We start from the raw sequence: 19,741 nt of genomic DNA, 5'->3' as shown, positions 1-19,741 counted from the left end.
GAGTTTTCGTCCGGCCACAATATAAAATTATAAATGTTGTAAATATAAATATAAAAGACACTGAACACTAATGAACGATAGGTTACAGATGTAACCACAGTTCCCTGAAAGAGAAGATGGCCACTAAAACAATACTTTTGGGATATGCCTGCTTGTCAGGTATTTACTGACCATTTTATATCAAAGCTGCCGATAGGCCCCTTCATGGAGTGATGTCTTTGGTCCCGCCTCCCGAGGTAATAAATAATCACTGCACGGAGACTTCAGTCTCTTGCATTGAACCCGCAAATGCGAGTGATGCGGGAGGAGGTCCCGAGTGGAATTGCAGTGAGTAACTGGTGTGTTTCTTAAGCGCATCCAGTAAGGCGGACTTGTCCGCATCTAGGACCCTCTGCTGACACAGCCACAGCTGTCTGCGTGCCACCACCAAGCTTGCCAAGCTTCTACCCAGGGCTTGCCCTTGGAAGCTGGAGATCTGTAGCAAGGTACCCGAGACCAAGCGTAGCTCTGAAGCCAGTGGTTCAGGAAGGGTTACAGATTGCAGCATGCCATCCAGGAAGGCTGTCAAGAGTCCTCCCGTGTTGGCCAGGCGCATTACTTGCGCTTCCGCTGTGTAAGCCTTTTTTAGGTGGGCTTCCGTGAGCCTGCATTGGCCGTTAGGGCATACAGGATCCTTGGACAGGCCTCCTACTGGGGGGGTGCTCGCACTAAGGCCGCTATGGTGGAGTCCACCAAGGAGGCCAATGAGGCTGCGCTCTTGACACACTGGGCGCTGAGGCCGGTTGGTGCCAGGAGGATTTTACCTCCTCCAGTAAGTCTGGGAACACCGGAAAAGGCTGGAGGGTTGAAGTCTGCGCTGGTCTGAACACAGACCTGCGCTGTTCGGACAGTGCCTTCCAGGGAACCTGGAGGAAGTTGGAGGCTCGCTCCATAAGCGCCCAAGTCAGGCTTGAGGGCACTGGAACCTCAGGCTCTGAGGCAAGCTCAGATCTGGGGACCATTTCTTGGGTCATGTGTTTTTCTTGTGTCTCTTCCCGTAGGAAGGACTCCTCATCCCAGGAAGCAGTGATAGAAATTGCGTCCTGTTCTTCCTCGTTCATTACCACGTCCTGCTCTGAAACGCCTGGAGCAACCATCGGCGGAGCCAGGGTGTGCTCCGGGGCAGGTGCTGGTGGTGGAGCTGGGGCAGGCGCAGGGAAGAGAGCCTGCTGCCTGGCTAAGAGCTTAAGTATTTGGGCCATCTGGCCCTTTAACTCGGAAATGTCCTTCGCCTGATCCGCATTCCTCGCTCGTTTCCTACCCCTCAAGGGTGATTTTGAGTGGTTGCAGGCCTGATGTGTGCAGTGCAGCAGCATGATTTATTTTGTGTTACCATACCGGTAGCCTACAGGCTAAGTAAAAAGAAAGTGCTCTAGGTGTTCATTTGATTTTACTACTGAACTGTATTAGTATAGGCGTACTGTACATTTTTTCATAATGTAATGTGTAGCCTACCCAAAAAAATATTAGTGTTATTTCAGCACAATGATTTATACATTTAAAATACATTGAGCACTATAAATGTATGTGTGTGCAAATTATTCTTTTTTCAAACCCGACACCTTCTTATGTCAGACAAACATATCCGGTTTAGTGAGGGGCTACTCCTGTATGATTATGAAAAGCTTTTTGATAGAAATACATTTTTTATTTGGGGGTGAAGGTGGGGGCCCCCCTTAGGAGGCTGTGTGGTCCGGTGGTTAAAGAAAAGGGCTTGTAACCAGGAGGGCCCCAGTTCAAATCCTGGCTCACTCAGTGTTGTTGAAGTTGACTCTGCAGCTGATGCATAGTTCACACACCCTAGTCTCTGTAAGTTGTCTTAGATAAAGGCATCTGCTAAATAAACAAATAATAAATAATAATATAGATTAGGAAGGGATTAAACTGCCTTTCATTTTTATATTTTTGTAAAATAGGTACATCTTAGTACACTTACCCTTAGTGTAAAAAAATATTCATAACATTCAATGTTATAAAGGTGGTTAAAAGTGATGTTTATAATAATTCTAAATTAGGTTAACTTCAGTTACTATGTGAAACTGAACAAACTAGAGGAGAACTATGAATGCTAAGTATGTTCAGAACGGAAGTGAGAGGCCCATTTTAAGAGTAATCAAGGTGTAGAGAAGTTTATGACTTCAGCATGCTGAAGGCAAGGTACTGACCAGGGATCACGTAAAATACACTTCTATAGAAAGTAAATGTGCTGAACTATACATACACTAGGTCGTCCACAAGCAGCCTTGAGAAATCCTTAGCACAATAATTAATATCTGCAAGCAGTGTCCTTGCTATAGCTAAAGACCTGATACAAAACTAAAATGCTGAAACAGACTGCATCAGGAGATGACACTAAGTAATGAGTTTGTAAAAAAAAAAAAAGAAAGACAATGGCCAGATTGCACAATTTTGGCAAGTTAAAAAATACTGCATGTAAAGTGAGAAGTCATTAAAACTGGAATCCACCTACATGGTTGCTTATTGGTTTTGTAACAATGCTAATGTATTTTCAAATTATAGAGTTTACAGCTAGAAAAAGTATTGCTTCATGAACACTTTATTTATCCTTAACTATTAAATGCTAAATTTAGAAATACTAAAAGAAACTTAATGTGTTTTTCAATAAAGACGTTTCAACATTTTTGTCAATGTACTTAATAAGTTTCTTCTTGTAAATCATGCATCATACAATATCCCATTTCCAGTTTTATTTCAGTCTTTGGGATGTTGTCTCTATGGACTGTCTTAGAGAGAGAAAAAAGTAAAAAAAAAAATTTAAAAGTCTGTAAGGAGGATTGCGAGACGAAAAAGAAAGAAAAACGTTGAAATGTGCCAGTGGCCTCCTCCCAGCACAAAGGCGTTTCGGTAATGAGGGGTTCGCTGTGAGCTTATTGTTCCCAGATGTTGCCTGCATTCGAGGGAGCCTTTGAAGCAAACCCGCACTTTTCAATCAAGCTTTACTGAAAGAGAAACCGAGGCAGGCATTTAAAGAAACAGCACCCTTTCACTCATAGCTGTCAGCTCTGTGTCAGAAAGGCTGTTTCATTTACAAACGCCTTAAACACGCAGTGCTTCAAATATAGGAAATTCATGAATGAATTAAGAAATTCTTTAAGACTTTTTTGTATTAGATATTAGACAAGGGGTTGTGTAGGGGAAACTTTTTACTTTTGGCGTGTTTCCCTGAGATGAATAAGACTTCGCTTTATTCACAACTCAGTACTAGGAAGCAAAATACAGTATTCTGATGAACCCTGAAAACATCCAGCATTGTGTTACTTGTGTATTGTGTGTTACTTGTGGATTCATTGTTTTTTATTAAAAAGAAATGTTTGGGACTATTTTCTTTACGTATTTACTCAGCGGAAAACAATGGTAAAAATAATTTTCTAATAGCAATAGTGCCCTGTCGATGATAGCTCTACCGTGTGATAGTTGACCTTGACTTTTGTTAGTGCCCTTGCCTTCGGCTCGGGATGCATAACTCAAGGTCAACTATCATATGTTAGAGCCATCATCGACGGGCACTATCGGGTTGACGACTGACTCGAGGAGGGGTGACGACTGACTCGAAGAGGGGTGAGGATTGAGTCGAGGAGGGGTGACGACTGACTCGAAGAGGGGTGAGGATTGAGTCGAGGAGGGGTGACGACTGACTCGAAGAGGGGTGACGACTGACTCGAGGAGGGGTGAGGATTGAGTTGAGGAGGGGTGAGGATTGAGTCGAGGAGGGGTGACGACTGACTCGAAGAGGGGTGAGGATTGAGTCGAGGGGTGACGACTGACTCGAAGAGGGGTGACGACTGACTCGAAGAGGGGTGAGGATTGAGTTGAGGAGGGGTGAGGATTGAGTCGAGGAGGGGTGACGACTGACTCGAAGAGGGGTGAGGATTGAGTCGAGGAGGGGTGACGACTGACTCGAAGAGGGGTGACGACTGACTCGAGGAGGGGTGAGGATTGAGTTGAGGAGGGGTGAGGATTGAGTCGAGGAGGGGTGACGACTGACTCGAAGAGGGGTGAGGATTGAGTCGAGGGGTGACGACTGACTCGAAGAGGGGTGACGACTGACTCGAAGAGGGGTGAGGATTGAGTTGAGGAGGGGTGAGGATTGAGTCGAGGAGGGGTGACGACTGACTCGAAGAGGGGTGAGGATTGAGTCGAGGAGGGGTGACGACTGACTCGAAGAGGGGTGACGACTGACTCGAGGAGGGGTGAGGATTGAGTTGAGGAGGGGTGAGGATTGAGTCGAGGAGGGGTGACGACTGACTCGAAGAGGGGTGAGGATTGAGTCGAGGGGTGACGACTGACTCGAAGAGGGGCAAGGATTGAGTCGAGGGGTGACAACTGACTCGAAGAGGGGTGAGGATTGAGTCGAGGGGTGACGACTGACTCGAAGAGGGGTGAGGATTCAAAGAGGGGTGAGGATTGAGTCGAGGAGGGGTGACGACTGACTCGAAGAGGGGTGAGGATTGAGTCGAGGAGGGGTGACGACTGACTCGAAGAGGGGTGAGGATTGAGTCTAGGGGTGACGACTGACTCGAAGAGGGGCAAGGATTGAGTCGAGGGGTGACAACTGACTCGAAGAGGGGTGAGGATTGAGTCGAGGAGGGGTGACGACTGACTCGAAGAGGGGTGAGGATTGAGTTGAGGAGGGGTGAGGATTGAGTCGAGGAGGGGTGACGACTGACTCGAAGAGGGGTGAGGATTGAGTCGAGGGGTGACGTCTGACTCGAAGAGGGGTGAGGATTCGAAGAGGGGTGAGGATTGAGTCGAGGAGGGGTGACGACTGACTCGAAGAGGGGTGAGGATTGAGTCGAGGGGTGACGTCTGACTCGAAGAGGGGTGAGGATTCGAAGAGGGGTGAGGATTGAGTCGAGGAGGGGTGACGACTGACTCGAAGAGGGGTGAGGATTGAGTCGAGGAGGGGTGACGACTGATTCGAAGAGGGGTGAGGATTGAGTCGAGGAGGAGTGACGACTGACTCGAAGAGGGGTGAGGATTGAGTCGAGGAGGAGTGACGACTGACTCGAAGAGGGGTGAGGATTGAGTCGAGGGGTGACGACTGACTTGAAGAGGGGCAAGGATTGAGTCGAGGGGTGATGACTGACTCGAAGATGGGTGAGGATTGAGTCAAGGAGGAGTGACGACTGACTCGAAGAGGGGTGAGGATTGAGTCAAGGGGGGGTGACGACTGACTCGAAGAGGGGTGAGGATTGAGTCGAGGAGGGGTGACGACTGACTCGAAGAGGGGTGACGACTGACTCGAGGAGGGGTGAGGATTGAGTTGAGGAGGGGTGAGGATTGAGTCGAGGAGGGGTGACGACTGACTCGAAGAGGGGTGAGGATTGAGTCGAGGGGTGACGACTGACTCGAAGAGGGGCAAGGATTGAGTCGAGGGGTGACAACTGACTCGAAGAGGGGTGAGGATTGAGTCGAGGGGTGACGACTGACTCGAAGAGGGGTGAGGATTCAAAGAGGGGTGAGGATTGAGTCGAGGAGGGGTGACGACTGACTCGAAGAGGGGTGAGGATTGAGTCGAGGAGGGGTGACGACTGACTCGAAGAGGGGTGAGGATTGAGTCTAGGGGTGACGACTGACTCGAAGAGGGGCAAGGATTGAGTCGAGGGGTGACAACTGACTCGAAGAGGGGTGAGGATTGAGTCGAGGAGGGGTGACGACTGACTCGAAGAGGGGTGAGGATTGAGTTGAGGAGGGGTGAGGATTGAGTCGAGGAGGGGTGACGACTGACTCGAAGAGGGGTGAGGATTGAGTCGAGGGGTGACGTCTGACTCGAAGAGGGGTGAGGATTCGAAGAGGGGTGAGGATTGAGTCGAGGAGGGGTGACGACTGACTCGAAGAGGGGTGAGGATTGAGTCGAGGGGTGACGTCTGACTCGAAGAGGGGTGAGGATTCGAAGAGGGGTGAGGATTGAGTCGAGGAGGGGTGACGACTGACTCGAAGAGGGGTGAGGATTGAGTCGAGGAGGGGTGACGACTGATTCGAAGAGGGGTGAGGATTGAGTCGAGGAGGAGTGACGACTGACTCGAAGAGGGGTGAGGATTGAGTCGAGGAGGAGTGACGACTGACTCGAAGAGGGGTGAGGATTGAGTCGAGGGGTGACGACTGACTTGAAGAGGGGCAAGGATTGAGTCGAGGGGTGATGACTGACTCGAAGATGGGTGAGGATTGAGTCAAGGAGGAGTGACGACTGACTCGAAGAGGGGTGAGGATTGAGTCAAGGGGGGGTGACGACTGACTCGAAGAGGGGTGAGGATTGAGTCGAGGGGTGACGACTGACTCGAAGAGGGGTGAGGATTGAGTCGAGGGGTGACGACTGACTCAGAGGGGTGAGGATTGAGTCGAGGAGGAGTGACGCCTGACTCGAGGTGGGGTGACGACTGACTCGAAGAGGGCTGAGGATTGAGTCGAGGAGGGGTGACGACTGACTCAAAGAGGGGTGAGGATTGAGTCGAGGGGTGACGACTGACTCAAAGAGGGGTGAGGATTGAGTCGAGGAGGAGTGACGCCTGACTCGAAGAGGGGTGACGACTGACTCGAAGAGGGCTGAGGATTGAGTCGAGGAGGGGTGACGACTGACTCAGAGAGGGGTGAGGATTGAGTCGAGGGGTGATGACTGACTCGAAGAGGGGTGAGGATTGAGTCGAGGAGGGGTGACGACTGACTCAGAGAGGGGTGAGGATTGAGGCGAGGGGTGATGACTGACTCGAAGAGGGGTGACGACTGACTCAGAGAGGGGTGAGGATTGAGTCGAGGAGGAGTGATGACTGACTCGAAGATGGGTGAGGATTGAGTCGAGGAGGGGTGACGACTGACTCGAAGAGGGGTGAGGATTGAGTCGAGGAGGGGTGACGACTGACTCGAAGAGGGGTGAGGATTGAGTCGAGGAGGGGTGACGACTGACTCGAAGAGGGGTGAGGATTGAGTCGAGGAGGGGTGAGGACTGAGGATGTCCTAAAATGGACACTATATGATTGGCTCTCGGCAGTTGCAGGTACAGGACTGGTTGCTTTCATCGATGCAAAGTATTGATTGGCTGGTTTTGGTGGATAATAAAATTAATTTGGACCAGTTGTGTCTTTGTTTAGTATTTACTGTCCAATAGATGTGAACAACACTTAAAAATACAGCAAGTCAAAAAGAAAAAGGCAACACTTGCGCGGATTGATTTTAAATTTGATTCACAGTTGGTGCTGAGACGTTCCAGTGGGCATCTACCGTCTATAGAGCCCGTTAGAACGTAAAACCTAGATTTACTCGCTAGAACTGTAAATCACATTGTCCCAAACTTTCAACAATTTTTTCTAAGAGATATTCGTTCCAACTATATTATACATAGTGTTCCGCATTTTCGGTTTTTATCTTTAAAAAAAAAAGATTAAGATTGCCTGTGTTTTAGCTGATGGACAGTACTGTCGCTCTGACAAACTCATTAACACAGTCATTCTGCGCTCTCTTTTTATTAAAACGCCTGTTAAAAGCCGCAAAATGGATTGTTTGTATCTCAGTTCACTTTATTGTTTTAGTTGAATGTGTCTCTTATTTTTTAGTATGTTCTTTTATTTTCAGCGAGCACGAACATGCAGCACCTCAATGCAGTCGTATTTGCAACGCATTGCATCCTCTGCCTCGTCTGACCCACTTCTGCTATGTTTGCTTTTTGTATACTTCGAAACATCCGTTTTCTTTTGAATATTCATAAATTGATTTACGTTTTCTCCTCATTCCTCATACACTAAATTATATTTTCGTGTAAGTATTTCAGTTTAGTTTTTGATCAAGCTAGTAGCAATTGCCACAATAATCAGACTTGATTGGCCAACATAATCAGGTGATAATGTGTGATGTGTGAAGTGACAGAGAACCACGTTTGAACGTTATTTGGTCCTCTGATGCCTAAATGTCTGATGTATCCTAGGATACAGTGTAGGGCTGCTTATTACAATGTCAGAGTCAAAATTAAACAGCATTTTAATCAAAATGGAAAGGGATTTTATACTTCCATAGCCCATTTTACCAGGTATATATAGTCTTTATTAAAGTGAGACGACCAGGAGTTTGAAATTTGCTGTGCCGTTTCGAGTTCCGAGTTCCGCCTCTTCCGACTTTTCCCCAGACCCTTAGAAAGCTGTTTCAGTTAATGGCAGCTTTGAAGGCGATGCTTGGTATTGCATCAAAGGGAGCTGATATTAATTTATCAACACAGCCATAATAAAAGAAAACAGACAAAGGGGAAAAATTCAGACTATATACATATTTTATAATTATATGTCACATGGTTAAAGCTATTTGTTGTGGCTTAGTAATACAAGGCCGAAGCCAGCTATGAGGCACCCGAGACACAGGCCTCGGTTAAAATCATACTAACAGTTATTTATTTAGGCCCTTTTACACGTTGCTTTGCTGCAAAATAAAATGCATTTCACCCCCCATCGCATTAAGTTATTACGTTGAATGTAAGGACATTAACCCACCGAGATTGATGGGAAATGTCTGCAGAGCATACAGTGTTACCAGGTAAATAATTCTGCAGAGCATACACTGTACCCAGGTAAATAATTCTGCAGAGCATACACTGTACCCAGGTAAATAATTCTGCAGAGCATACACTGTACCCAGGTAAATAATTCTGCAGAGCATACAGTGTACCCAGGTAAATAATTCTGCAGAGCATACACTGTACCCAGGTAAATAATTCTGCAGAGCATACAGTGTTGGAGCAAAAGTGGTAAAAGTACATTTGGCATGGTTTTGAGTAACAGCTCAAGAATGGTTTGGAGTATAGCCACACTTCACAAACAGAATGCAATGTACTGTACTGTGAATTTGGCAGTCTGGATTTAGGGGTGCGATTTGAAAAAAAAGATTCGACACACAAAAAGTCTGAATATGTATTTATTTTTCAAGTAACCTTTTTTGAGCTCTTTTATTTACCACTGTATTTTCAGAGCCTCCGAGATACTGGTATTGTTTATGTGTCTGTTGGATAAATTCCTGGTTTGAGAAAAGAGTTTATAACTGGGGTTTAAACCAAACTCCCTCATGAGAAAGAGAACAATATGCAGCAGTTCTCTTGAGATATGGCCTCGCCGATACGTGTTTTCAGAGTGCCGGGTGGGGTGGGAGAGGGGGGGGGTAACTGGCTGTGTGAACGTGTGCAGACTTGCTTTGGGATTCGCTCCCCCGCTCCTGGCCAGACTAAAGGAAATTCACAGCCCTCCTCTGCAGCTGTGAAGCGGTCCCTGTTGAACACACAATGCAAGCAGCACATGTTTCAGCCCCTCTCCAGTCCTCTTCTTGTTACTAGTTATGTAACATTAAAAGGTAGATTCAAATAAGATTTTCTTTGGGTTTTTGGGGCGGGGAGGTTACCCATAACTTTTAACCCTTTCATACATCAAGTATTTAAAATAGCTAAACAAAAAATAGTTTTGAACACATAATGAATATATTTTTTATTGAAAACATTTTCCATTTTTTTTTCATTGCTTTCTATTGAATCCCAGCACAGTCTGCACGTGAATTCATTGTCAAACACCTGTGCCCAACTACAAATATACATTTCAAATCACCCGTGCTACACAACCCAAATTATATCCCCTGCACCAATGTGTACACACCAACAATAACACACCACATAAAACATAAAATACGCACAGGGGCAGGGTACCCCGCCACAGGGTGTTATTTTGTTAACTTGCTAGCTGTGCTGTTGCTTGTTGCTCTCTTGTTTTGGTAGCGTATAACACTGGTATACACGCGTGCAGTTTGAAATCGTGGTCGTGTTGTTAAAGTGCGAGGAGACTTGGTCTGGACTCTCAGAGCTTGAATCATATCTATTGTGCAAATCTGATGGCTACCGATTTGCTAGTCTTGCCAATGTACTGAGCTGTCTTTATGATGGTTGTAATGAAATGTTGTTTTTGTTTGTTTGTTTTAAGTCTGTGTTAAGTGCTTTCAGCTGTATTCACGAGCTGCTCTTCAGTTTGTTGCCTTCCATACACATACAGAGACTAGATCAGCCAAGGTGTCTTTATAGATGTCAGCACCATCTAGTGGTCAGCTATTTTGGCTGCTTTTGCTGTGCTGGTGATGTCTCTATGACAGGTAACTACTACTGAAGACCAGCTCCTGAACTCATAGTCAAAGCACCTTAACACAGAACAATTAAAATACAATATTTGAATAACAAATGCTCAGAATTATTGCAAACATGTTAAGAGACTTAAAAAAAGAAAGCTATATGAACAGTTTGTTATGAAACTTGGACAAATGTTCTTCTTGAGAGTTTCCCAGTCTAGTGATATACAGTATGGAGGAACCTGCGTGTATGGAGGAGCCTGTGTGTATGGAGGAGCCTGTCTGTATGGAGGAGCCTGTGTGTATGGAGGAGCCTGTCTGTATGGGAGAGCCTGTCTGTATGGAGGAGCCTGTGTGTATGGAGGAGCCTGTCTGTATGGGAGAGCCTGTCTGTATGGAGGAGCCTGTGTGTATGGAGGAGCCTGTCTGTATGGGAGAGCCTGTCTGTATGGAGGAGCCTGTCTGTATGGAGCCTGTGTGTATGGAGGAGCCTGTGTGTACAGAGGAGCCTGTGTGTATGGAGGAGCCTGTGTGTATGGAGAGCCTGTGTGTATGGAGGAGCCTGCGTGTATGGAGGAGCCTGTCTGTATGGGAGAGCCTGTGTGTATGGAGGAGCCTGTCTGTAAGGAGGAGTCTGTCTGTACGGAGGAGTCTGTCTGTACGGAGGATCCTGTCTGTAAGGAGGAGTCTGTCTGTACGGAGGATCCTGTCTGTATGGAGGAGCCTGTCTGTACGGAGGATCCTGTCTGTATGGAGGAGCCTGTGTGTATGTCACTCCTGTACATTTTTACATGCTGTATGTCTGCTAGATGTAGGGCATGGTAAACTACTTTAGCATGATACCGATGGCTCTAATTTTTCCAGCTGTGTCACGGATGACTTTACTGACATACTTGTTAATCTGGTCTGGTGTTTTTTAAAAAAAACTACTCAGATTGCTAATTTAATCTGCATCCCAGTTCTAGCAAAGAAAATGAGGGTAAACTTTGCACTCATAGAAGGAGAAAAATGTCACCCTTTAGTTCAAAGTGACGGCACTATAATAACATGTAACTTTTAGCAGTATGCAAGCAGACTGCAGCGTTGAGCTATTGACACTGTTCTTGTTGTCGGAAGCGTCTTTGTTCTTTAAGTATCACTTGCTGAAGTACCTAAAGAGCCCATGACTTTTATAACACTGTATAATGCTGACATTTCTTTTTTAAACATATCATGATTGAGATCATTTCTATTCACGTGGTCTGGGCCATTGTCAAATTGGAGGATCAATATTACCATGCTTTCATTTCCTTTTAAACCCGGGATAATTCTGGTCGCTCTTCTTTGCACTCTTTCTAGAGCAGCAATATCTTTTTTGTAACAAGATGATCAGAACTGAACACAATATTCTAGGTGAGGTCTTACTAATGCATTGTAAAGTTTTAACATTACTTCCCTTGATTTAAATTCAACACTTTTCACAATATATATCTGAGCATCTTGTTGGCCTTTTTTAGCTTCCCCACATTGTCTAGATGAAGACATTTCCGAGTCAACATAAACTCCTAGGTCTTTTTCATAGATCCCTTCTTCATTTCAGTATCTCCCATATGATATTTCTAATGCACATTTTTATTCCCTGCGTGTAGTACCTATACTGCACAAAAGCCATGTGTTTATGTATACTACCAGTTCATAATTTCATGTTTTATAATTCATTACATTTCACGCCCAAGTCCACAGCAATGTCTTTCCAATGTATTTGTAATCTTTGTTGGATTTATCATAAAGTAATTTTTACTTGGCGACACACACAATTAGTTTTTCCATTTAGTTCAGGGAACTGCAAGAAACCACGTGTCTTCCCAGTAATTTTTCATTGGTAAATATAATTTTTAACGCACATCAAATCAGATCAAATCAAATGTGTTTGGATTCCAAAATTGACGTCGTACGGCAATTCCGGAGTGCAAGGTGCAATAGGGAATGTGCATGATCGTTTTCTTCTCTTTTAGACGCACGTTAAAATCAGATGCATGATCGGATCCAGTGTGCAATAGCCTTTAAGTAGGCAACATGGCTCACTTGTATATCTCTTCCAATTGTATATCTCTTCCATGATGGAAAACCACATCTAAAAAAATTACAGACTGGTAAAATAATCACGTTTTAAATACTGCCTGGTAATTTTTTTTACTGGCTGGAAATTACCATAATCTTTTATGAATATGGGCCACAGTGTCATACTGTATTTTATCGTTGAGAGGAGTACACTTTTATTTCTTCCGCAACCATAAAAGACTGTAGTGCTTTTTACTATGATGATCCCGGAAATACAGTGCATTAAAATGTTACATATGCTGTAATTCATAATTGCTTATTTAAACTTCTAAAAAAACATACAGGTAAAAAAGGTGACTTTTTAATTTCAAGGTTCTGAATCATCTCTTGTTTTTTCAAGCCTGCTCACTGTATTGTACAATTAATGAAACGTGCTACTTTAACACTGTTTGTGATACTGTACTGACCCCCTACCCGGGCGACATGGCAACCTGCACTCCACAGCTCTTTGGCTGCTCCTGCTCTGCCTGTCTGACGTGTCTATTGCTCCCCCTACAGGAGAAAGAGAAGAAGTACATGCTCCCTGTGGATAACCTGAAGCTGAGAGATGTTGAGAAGGGATTCATGTCCAGCAAGCACATCTTTGCTCTCTTCAACACGGAGCAGAGGTCAGTCACTGTTTACACTGTTGACCGGGGAATCCCAGGTTGAACTGGCTGTTCCCTCACTGATTCGAATATATGACAATACCAGCGTATTGCTGACAATCGCAACACAATGGATTTAGAACATGGTACTGGAATGGATTACCAGTATTTATACCATCGGTGTGCCAAAACATGATCTATTAGTGGCTCATACGATTGTAGTTGCATGACTTAGATGACTTGGGAGATTTAGACAGCATACTAAACTGGACCCAAACCGAGAAAATGATTGTTTAATGTTAATAAATGTAAAGTGTTACACACCAGACATAAAAAATGTAGGATTAAAATAAATTGGTGGTAGACAGTCACTGTCGGCAACCAGGAAGTGCGGGGAAGCAATCACAAAGGCAAAAGGAATGCTGGAGTATATACAGCAGTCAAAAGTACAAATCAAGGGAGGGTATGCTGAGGTTGTGTAATGCTCTGATGAGACCGAACTTAGAATACTGTGTTCAGTTCAGGTACCCATGCTACAAAAATAACAAAAATTTAGAGGGTACTGAAGAGCAAACCAGATAAGCAGGGCTACAAGGAAGGAGTTATGAAGTGAGTGAACTGTATCTATTTACCTAGATAAGAACGGAGTTATGAAGAATGAGTGAAACATATCTATTTACCTAGACAAGGAAGGAGTTATGAAGAGTGAGTGAACCATACCTATTTACCGAGACAAGGAAGGAGTTATGAAGATTGAGTGAACTGTATCTATTTACTTAGATAAAGAACGGTTATGGGAGCCTTGAAGTTTGTAAAATTTTTAAAGCAGTCAGCAAAGTTGAGTCACTTTTTCAAGAGCAGCTCAGAGACCAGAATTAGAGGACACAGTTGGAAATTGTATGGAGACAGACTCAGGGTAAGAGACAAAACCCTGGGATCATCAGTGAGTGGGAACCGCACTGATGAGCCAATTGGCCTCCTCTCGTTTGTAACTTTTCCTTACAGTAGGTTGTTATGTTGCTGTCAGAATGTTACAAAATCAATGCATTGCCATTGTAATGTCACTGCTGCATTGGCATTGCAGATTGCTTGGTAAGGGCAGACAGCCACGCCTGATGTCCTGCTCCTCCACTACCCTTTGTTGGGTTGATTTGAAAATGTGTATCCGCCTTCAGAATTATGGGTGGATGAAACGCAAAGCACATTTTTAGATGTCTCTTTCTTCAATGTGCAGTCTGGGTTGTCTTTGTAGTTATATTAGGTGGGTATCGATATGTCTAGGTTATGTAACCTTGCTCGGGGCAGATACACTAAGGATTTCTTCAGGTTGCTAAGGGACACCCTGGATCAAACAGTCATGACGTCAGCACTTCAGTAGATGAAAGGCACCCTGTTGCATTACGATAGAACAAGCCTTATGAAAGTTTCCCATAATAAAAGCATAACAAAGTGTAATGAAGCATAGCGAAAGCATGGTAAAGCCCAGAGAGGCATGGTAAAGCATATTAAAAAACATGGCAAACCAGGGTAAACTATGGTATGCATACTGTAGAATAAACATAGAAAAAAGGATGGCAAAATGACCATGCAAATTCACAAGGGAATTTATAAGGGAAAGAATGTGCTGAAATCTAGAAAACCTGACCTAGGAAGGCCCGAAATGGTATTTCCAAACTTAACATGTTTTATTAGTATATAAAGAAGTTGTTTTCAGAGTATGCATGAGAGCTTACCAGCAGCATCGTGGACACCACTCAAAAGGGTCCCTTCCTTGCTGGATGAGGTTGCTAAGTTCTGCTTTTTTGATCAGTCACTTGTTCAAAGAAAAATTAAGTTTAAAAATGCACGAAACATACATGAATACATTTGAAGGACAGGGCAGACTAGGTAATTATTTTTAAATGAATTTCACTTGGAATACCTGCTTTAATACCTATAATGGTGATAATTAGACTACTATGCTATTGCTTTAGAAAGGTTAAACTCCTGCTTCCTGGTACCTTATAACTTCCTGTGGCAGTCTCACTACTATCATCGACTGGACAGGTTGCTGACATTCTGCACATTTATTAATTCCAAGTTCTGAAGTCATTCATTTTGAATTCAGCCCTGTTAATTCATGTGGATTTATTACCTGTATTCACTCCATGTTCCTTTGTAACCTATTCATGCGGATCACATGTATAAGGCATGTATTCATGCATGAATGAACACTTCTCACAATCCCCTGATGGGCGAGTAAGAGGGTATGAATTAGTGAATAATAAACAGTGAATTCATTAGGAATGGATGGAGGGGAAAGGGGAACTTAAAATGTTTTTAAATTATGATGAATTAACTGGGCTGAATTCAGAATGAATTACTTCAGCACTCAGAGGAAGTGCGTAAGATATTCAGGTATTATTCCTGTAGTATTCAGCTGGAATTCATTATGAATTTGTGGCTATTATTTTAAAGTGTTGCCTTCGAAAAAAATTAATACAACAGTATAGATGTACAGTAACAGTAATGAATTAACTGTACAAAGATGGGTACGAGATGGGTAAAAAGGCTAAATATCAGTTGTGCTAATGTTCAGTATGTGTGTGCTGTGTGTGAGCCTCCCTCCACTCCTCTCTCTCCTCAGGAACGTGTACAAGGACTACCGGCAGCTGGAGCTGGCCTGCGAGACCCAGGAGGACATCGACAGCTGGAAGGCCTCGTTCCTTCGCGCCGGGGTCTATCCAGAGCGCATCACGGTACGGCCCAGTTGGGGGAGCTATATATCTTGATATCTTGCTTAAGTGATAATACAGTACTGTTATTTCTTAAGGGTAGGTTTTAAAGCAAATGTGCCTTTCTGAAAGAAAAACAACATTGATATTATAAAACTAGCCATAAACAACAAAGTTGCTGAAAAGAGGAATTGAATTAATGTTTTTGATAGTTTTATAATGCTAATCGTATTTCTTTCACAAAAAAATGGGGGCACATTTGCACTGTTGATGGTGGCCATTATCAGGGTTAGAAACTAACAATCTTGCACTGCTAGTCCAAAGGACTAGTACCTTTTGAAACTTGCTAGTCCTGATGTAAACTTGCTAGTCCTGATGTGAAGTGCCTAAGTTGGAATCAACATCAGTTGGGGTCCTTAAAAAAAAGGCTTAGATTTTATTTTGCTAAAAAATAAACACTGTTATAAATTTAGATTAACATATTTTTTTAACAAAGCACCTTCATAAACACTCATACAGATCGATCAGTCACCTGTTTGCACCTCGTTACTGAGTGACTACTGTACTGTGTGCAGAGAAACTGACACTGACAGCACCAGACAGGATGACAGAGGAAAACATTCTCAGCTGTGTTACCTTGCTGACCATGAAGCCCCGCCTGAAACCGACACAAATAAAATGTTTATTTTATTGTACATTACATGTGTTGCCATTTACAAAAATGCTGGCTGGCTATGAATTACTATCTACAATAATTAATGTACTCACGTACACATGCAGTCTTTACTAAAATCCCAATTTAGACAGTACGTTTCACTGTAGCCCTCGGGATGAAATTGTTAGCTAGGTGGCTTTTGTTTTTAAAAATTAGCAGTGAGAGAAAACCGCTTCAGCAAGTACAGTAGAATCTGCCAGAACTGACGGACGCTGAATCTACGAGGTTTAGATACTAATGAGAGCATAACAAATACAAAAGAAAAACGAGGGAAACGCAGATCTTGTCAAGCTGGGAGACTTTGTAGAAATGGATTTTATATTTTTAAACGCTGCAATAACAGTTCTGCTTGTGAAGCATCTACACTATAATTTGACAGAACAGGTGATTTAGTTGCACCTTATTTTCCCCCATTGGTGCTTGAGCCCCGGTGCACTCACGAAATCACCGCCTGTGCACCTATTATCAGTGATTAAAGCCTGGTTTTCAAATGAACTGATTATCGCTCACCAGTACTGTATTGGTAAAAGAAAAGTGTGTTTTAAAAAAATAATTTCAGCTTCACTTCAGATATGCTGACAATAATGTAAACAACACCAAGCTACAGAGAGTGAGTCCCAAGCTTTAAACGTGTTACTGTTTAATTATATTTTAAGCAACATACTACGATAATGTTCATCATGGTAATTGTTTGTTTATTAGTTTTAAAATGTTTAGTAAAACGTGACCTATTGTTTGACCTCGTTAGTAGAACCGGCCCCCTTTCCTAATGACATCTTCAGTCAGGGTCGTAACCCAGTATAAATCTCCACATTTCTGTAAAATTACTTTACTCTTACTTCAAAAGATTCAACGTGTTTCAGTAAATTCAAATGATAAACTTCGCATCCCGCGCAGAGGGAGAACACAAACGTAAAACATCATTAAGTGGGGTTGGCATTGCGGGTGAGATGAAGGGAGGTTTCAGTTCTGAGTGACTGTTTTCTAAGCATTATTTGTAAATGCTTATTCACCACTGCTACACCTCGTTAGAAAATTGACTTCCCTGCATTTTTTTAAGACTAAACGTGAGAGTATATGTGTTCATTTGTTTTAAGTATTCGCCCAGAGAACTACTGAGACACAGAAATCAACTAGTCCTCATCAGATTTAATTCACCTTGGGCGAGCGGGAGTTTCTAACCCTGCCCTTATACTTCTCAATATTTTTGTATCATTTTAGACAGTATTGTGCCATGGCAGTATTAACTAAACACATTTATCACAAAGACTGCTCTCCAGTGGCACTCTGGTCAGCACTGGTTTTCAGTACTGGCCCAGGAAAAAAACATGTTTAATTGACATAGCAAATGGGTTTCAATATTTATTTGAATTCACTTTATACACAGTCAGTCCCTTTTGCTTCCTTTTATTCCGTTATTTTCACACAGACTGGTAACCACAATACACAGTTAAAGGGATACTTCATATCATCTAGACATATTTAATGTGTTATATGTTTAATATACTAGTATATGTGTTCTGTATGGTTCTCGTATATTTCTGTATAGATTATTATTTGCAATGAGGTAGGGAAGCATATTAGCATTATTAACATTGCACAATGCACTGAAGCCTGGTAAAACATTGTGAAACACTGATTTCCTTCTCATTAAAAATAATGATCTAAGAAAACATAACAAAAGAGAAATGCTACTAAACACATCTAAACGTATATTAAACAACTGAGAAATGAAATATTAGGAACATGTCGATAATATAAAGAATCCCTTAAATTTAACTTTCTTTAAAAAAAAAAAAATAATAATAATTAGAACCAGAATATCATTACTTCTGTATGTAACCACTGACAATTTAGTTATTTACTATATCTACCATTCATGGTCCAGTAGTATTAACAGAACTTCAAGGACTGTTTTAAGTGTACACATTTGTTTTATCATATTTGCAATTCATGAAACCATTTTTGACTAACAGAGAAGTTTATAGGAGGTGTGTGGTCGTGGTTAAAGAAAAGGACTTGTAACTAGGAGGTCCCCGGTTCAAATCCCGGCTCACTCACTGTGCGACCGTGAGCAAGTCACTTAACCTCTTTGCATAGCTCACACTGTAAGTTGCCTTGGATAAAGGTGTCTGCTAAAATAATTATTCTCAACTTTTTTTTTTAATCTAAGATAATTTTCATAAGCACTCTTTAAAAACCTTTAAAACAGTCTTTTGTAAGAGGACCCCAGCTGATAACAGGCAGGATCACAAGCTCACAAATGTTGTGCCTGGTCTTAGTGACTGGGACTTATCATTACTGTAATGAACAGGGCAGTATGTACAGTACTAAACTGACATACTGTTTGACCCTATTATTGAACTCTGATGTCATTTTTGCTTTTTTTTTTTTTTTTTTTACTTAAACCAACTAAAAAACTTGTTTTGTTTTTTTAATGCCACTTGAAAAATGACAGGATAAGGATAAAGTAAGTGTTTTTCTCCTCAATGAATGACAGTAAATTAGCCAGCTATGGTGGTAAAGAATTTCCCTGCTGTATTTTTGTTCCATCTTTTTAAAGTTACAGTAAATGGGTTGTTCCATTCCCACTGCTCTCTCTCTCTCTCTCTCTCTCTCTCTCACTTAGTAAATGGGTTGTTCCATTCCCACTGCTCTCTCCCTCTCTCCCTCTCTCTCTCTCTCTCTCACTCAGTAAATGGGTTGTTCCATTCCCACTTCTCTCTCTCTCTCTCTCTCTCTCTCTCACTTAGTAAATGGGTTGTTCCATTCCCACTTCTCTCGCTCTCTCTCTCTCTCTCTCTCTCACTTAGTAAATGGGTTGTTCCATTCTCTCTCTCTCTCTCTCTCTCGCTCTCTCTCTCTATCACTTAGTAAATGGGTTGTTCCATTCTCTCTCTCTCTCTCTCTCGCTCTCTCTCTCTCTCTCTATCACTTAGTAAATGGGTTGTTCCATTCTCTCTCTCTCTCTCTCTCTCTCTCTCTCTCTCTCTCTCTATCACTTAGTAAATGGGTTGTTCCATTCCCACTGCTCTCTCCTCTCTCTCTCTCTCTCTCTCTCTCTCTCTCTCTCTCTCTCTCTCTCTCTCTCTCTCTCTCTCTCTCTCACTTAGTAAATGGGTTGTTCCATTCCCACTGCTCTCTCTCTCTCTCTCTCTCTCTCTCTCTCTCTCTCTCTCTCTCTCTCTCTCTCTCTCTCTCATTTGCTGTGCATTTTATTTTCCATAAAGATATATTTGCTTAATCTTTTGCCTGCAAGTTGCTTTCTGCATTTCTTTCCTGCATCTGGAGTCTATGTGTTTATGGTGTGCATGGAAAGCATTGGGATTGATCTAGGAAGCAAAAAACAAACACTTGATGTCAGCTGTGTATACATGAGAGACCCAGTATAGGGCTGTAGTCTTATGATTTAATAACACTCACAGAACGTTTTACTGTAAATAACTCTGCTAGGACAACCACTTGAGGGACCGTGTAAAGACGTTTTG

At 42.9% G+C, this 19,741-nt stretch overlaps 1 protein-coding gene across 11 annotated transcripts in view; it reads left to right on the top strand.

The window, feature by feature from the left end:
* Window positions 1-19,741, top strand: part of LOC117397002 (dynamin-1) — a 140,035-nt gene that overhangs the window by 82,753 nt on the left and 37,541 nt on the right. For 7 of the 11 annotated variants that reach the window (XM_059005389.1, XM_059005384.1, XM_059005387.1 and 4 more), the window contains 3 exons: window positions 12,736-12,845; window positions 15,451-15,562; window positions 18,712-18,723. In XM_059005389.1, the coding sequence (XP_058861372.1) occupies window positions 12,736-12,845; window positions 15,451-15,562; window positions 18,712-18,723 (234 nt within the window). The remainder of the gene's footprint in view (window positions 1-12,735; window positions 12,846-15,450; window positions 15,563-18,711; window positions 18,724-19,741) is intronic. The other 4 variants (XM_059005392.1, XM_059005388.1, XM_059005391.1 and 1 more) reach the window with 1 other exon arrangement.

Source organism: Acipenser ruthenus, chromosome 31 (genome assembly GCF_902713425.1).
Source record: "Acipenser ruthenus chromosome 31, fAciRut3.2 maternal haplotype, whole genome shotgun sequence".
Classification (NCBI taxonomy): domain Eukaryota; kingdom Metazoa; phylum Chordata; class Actinopteri; order Acipenseriformes; family Acipenseridae; genus Acipenser; species Acipenser ruthenus.
This window is presented reverse-complemented; position numbering and strand designations above follow the sequence as displayed.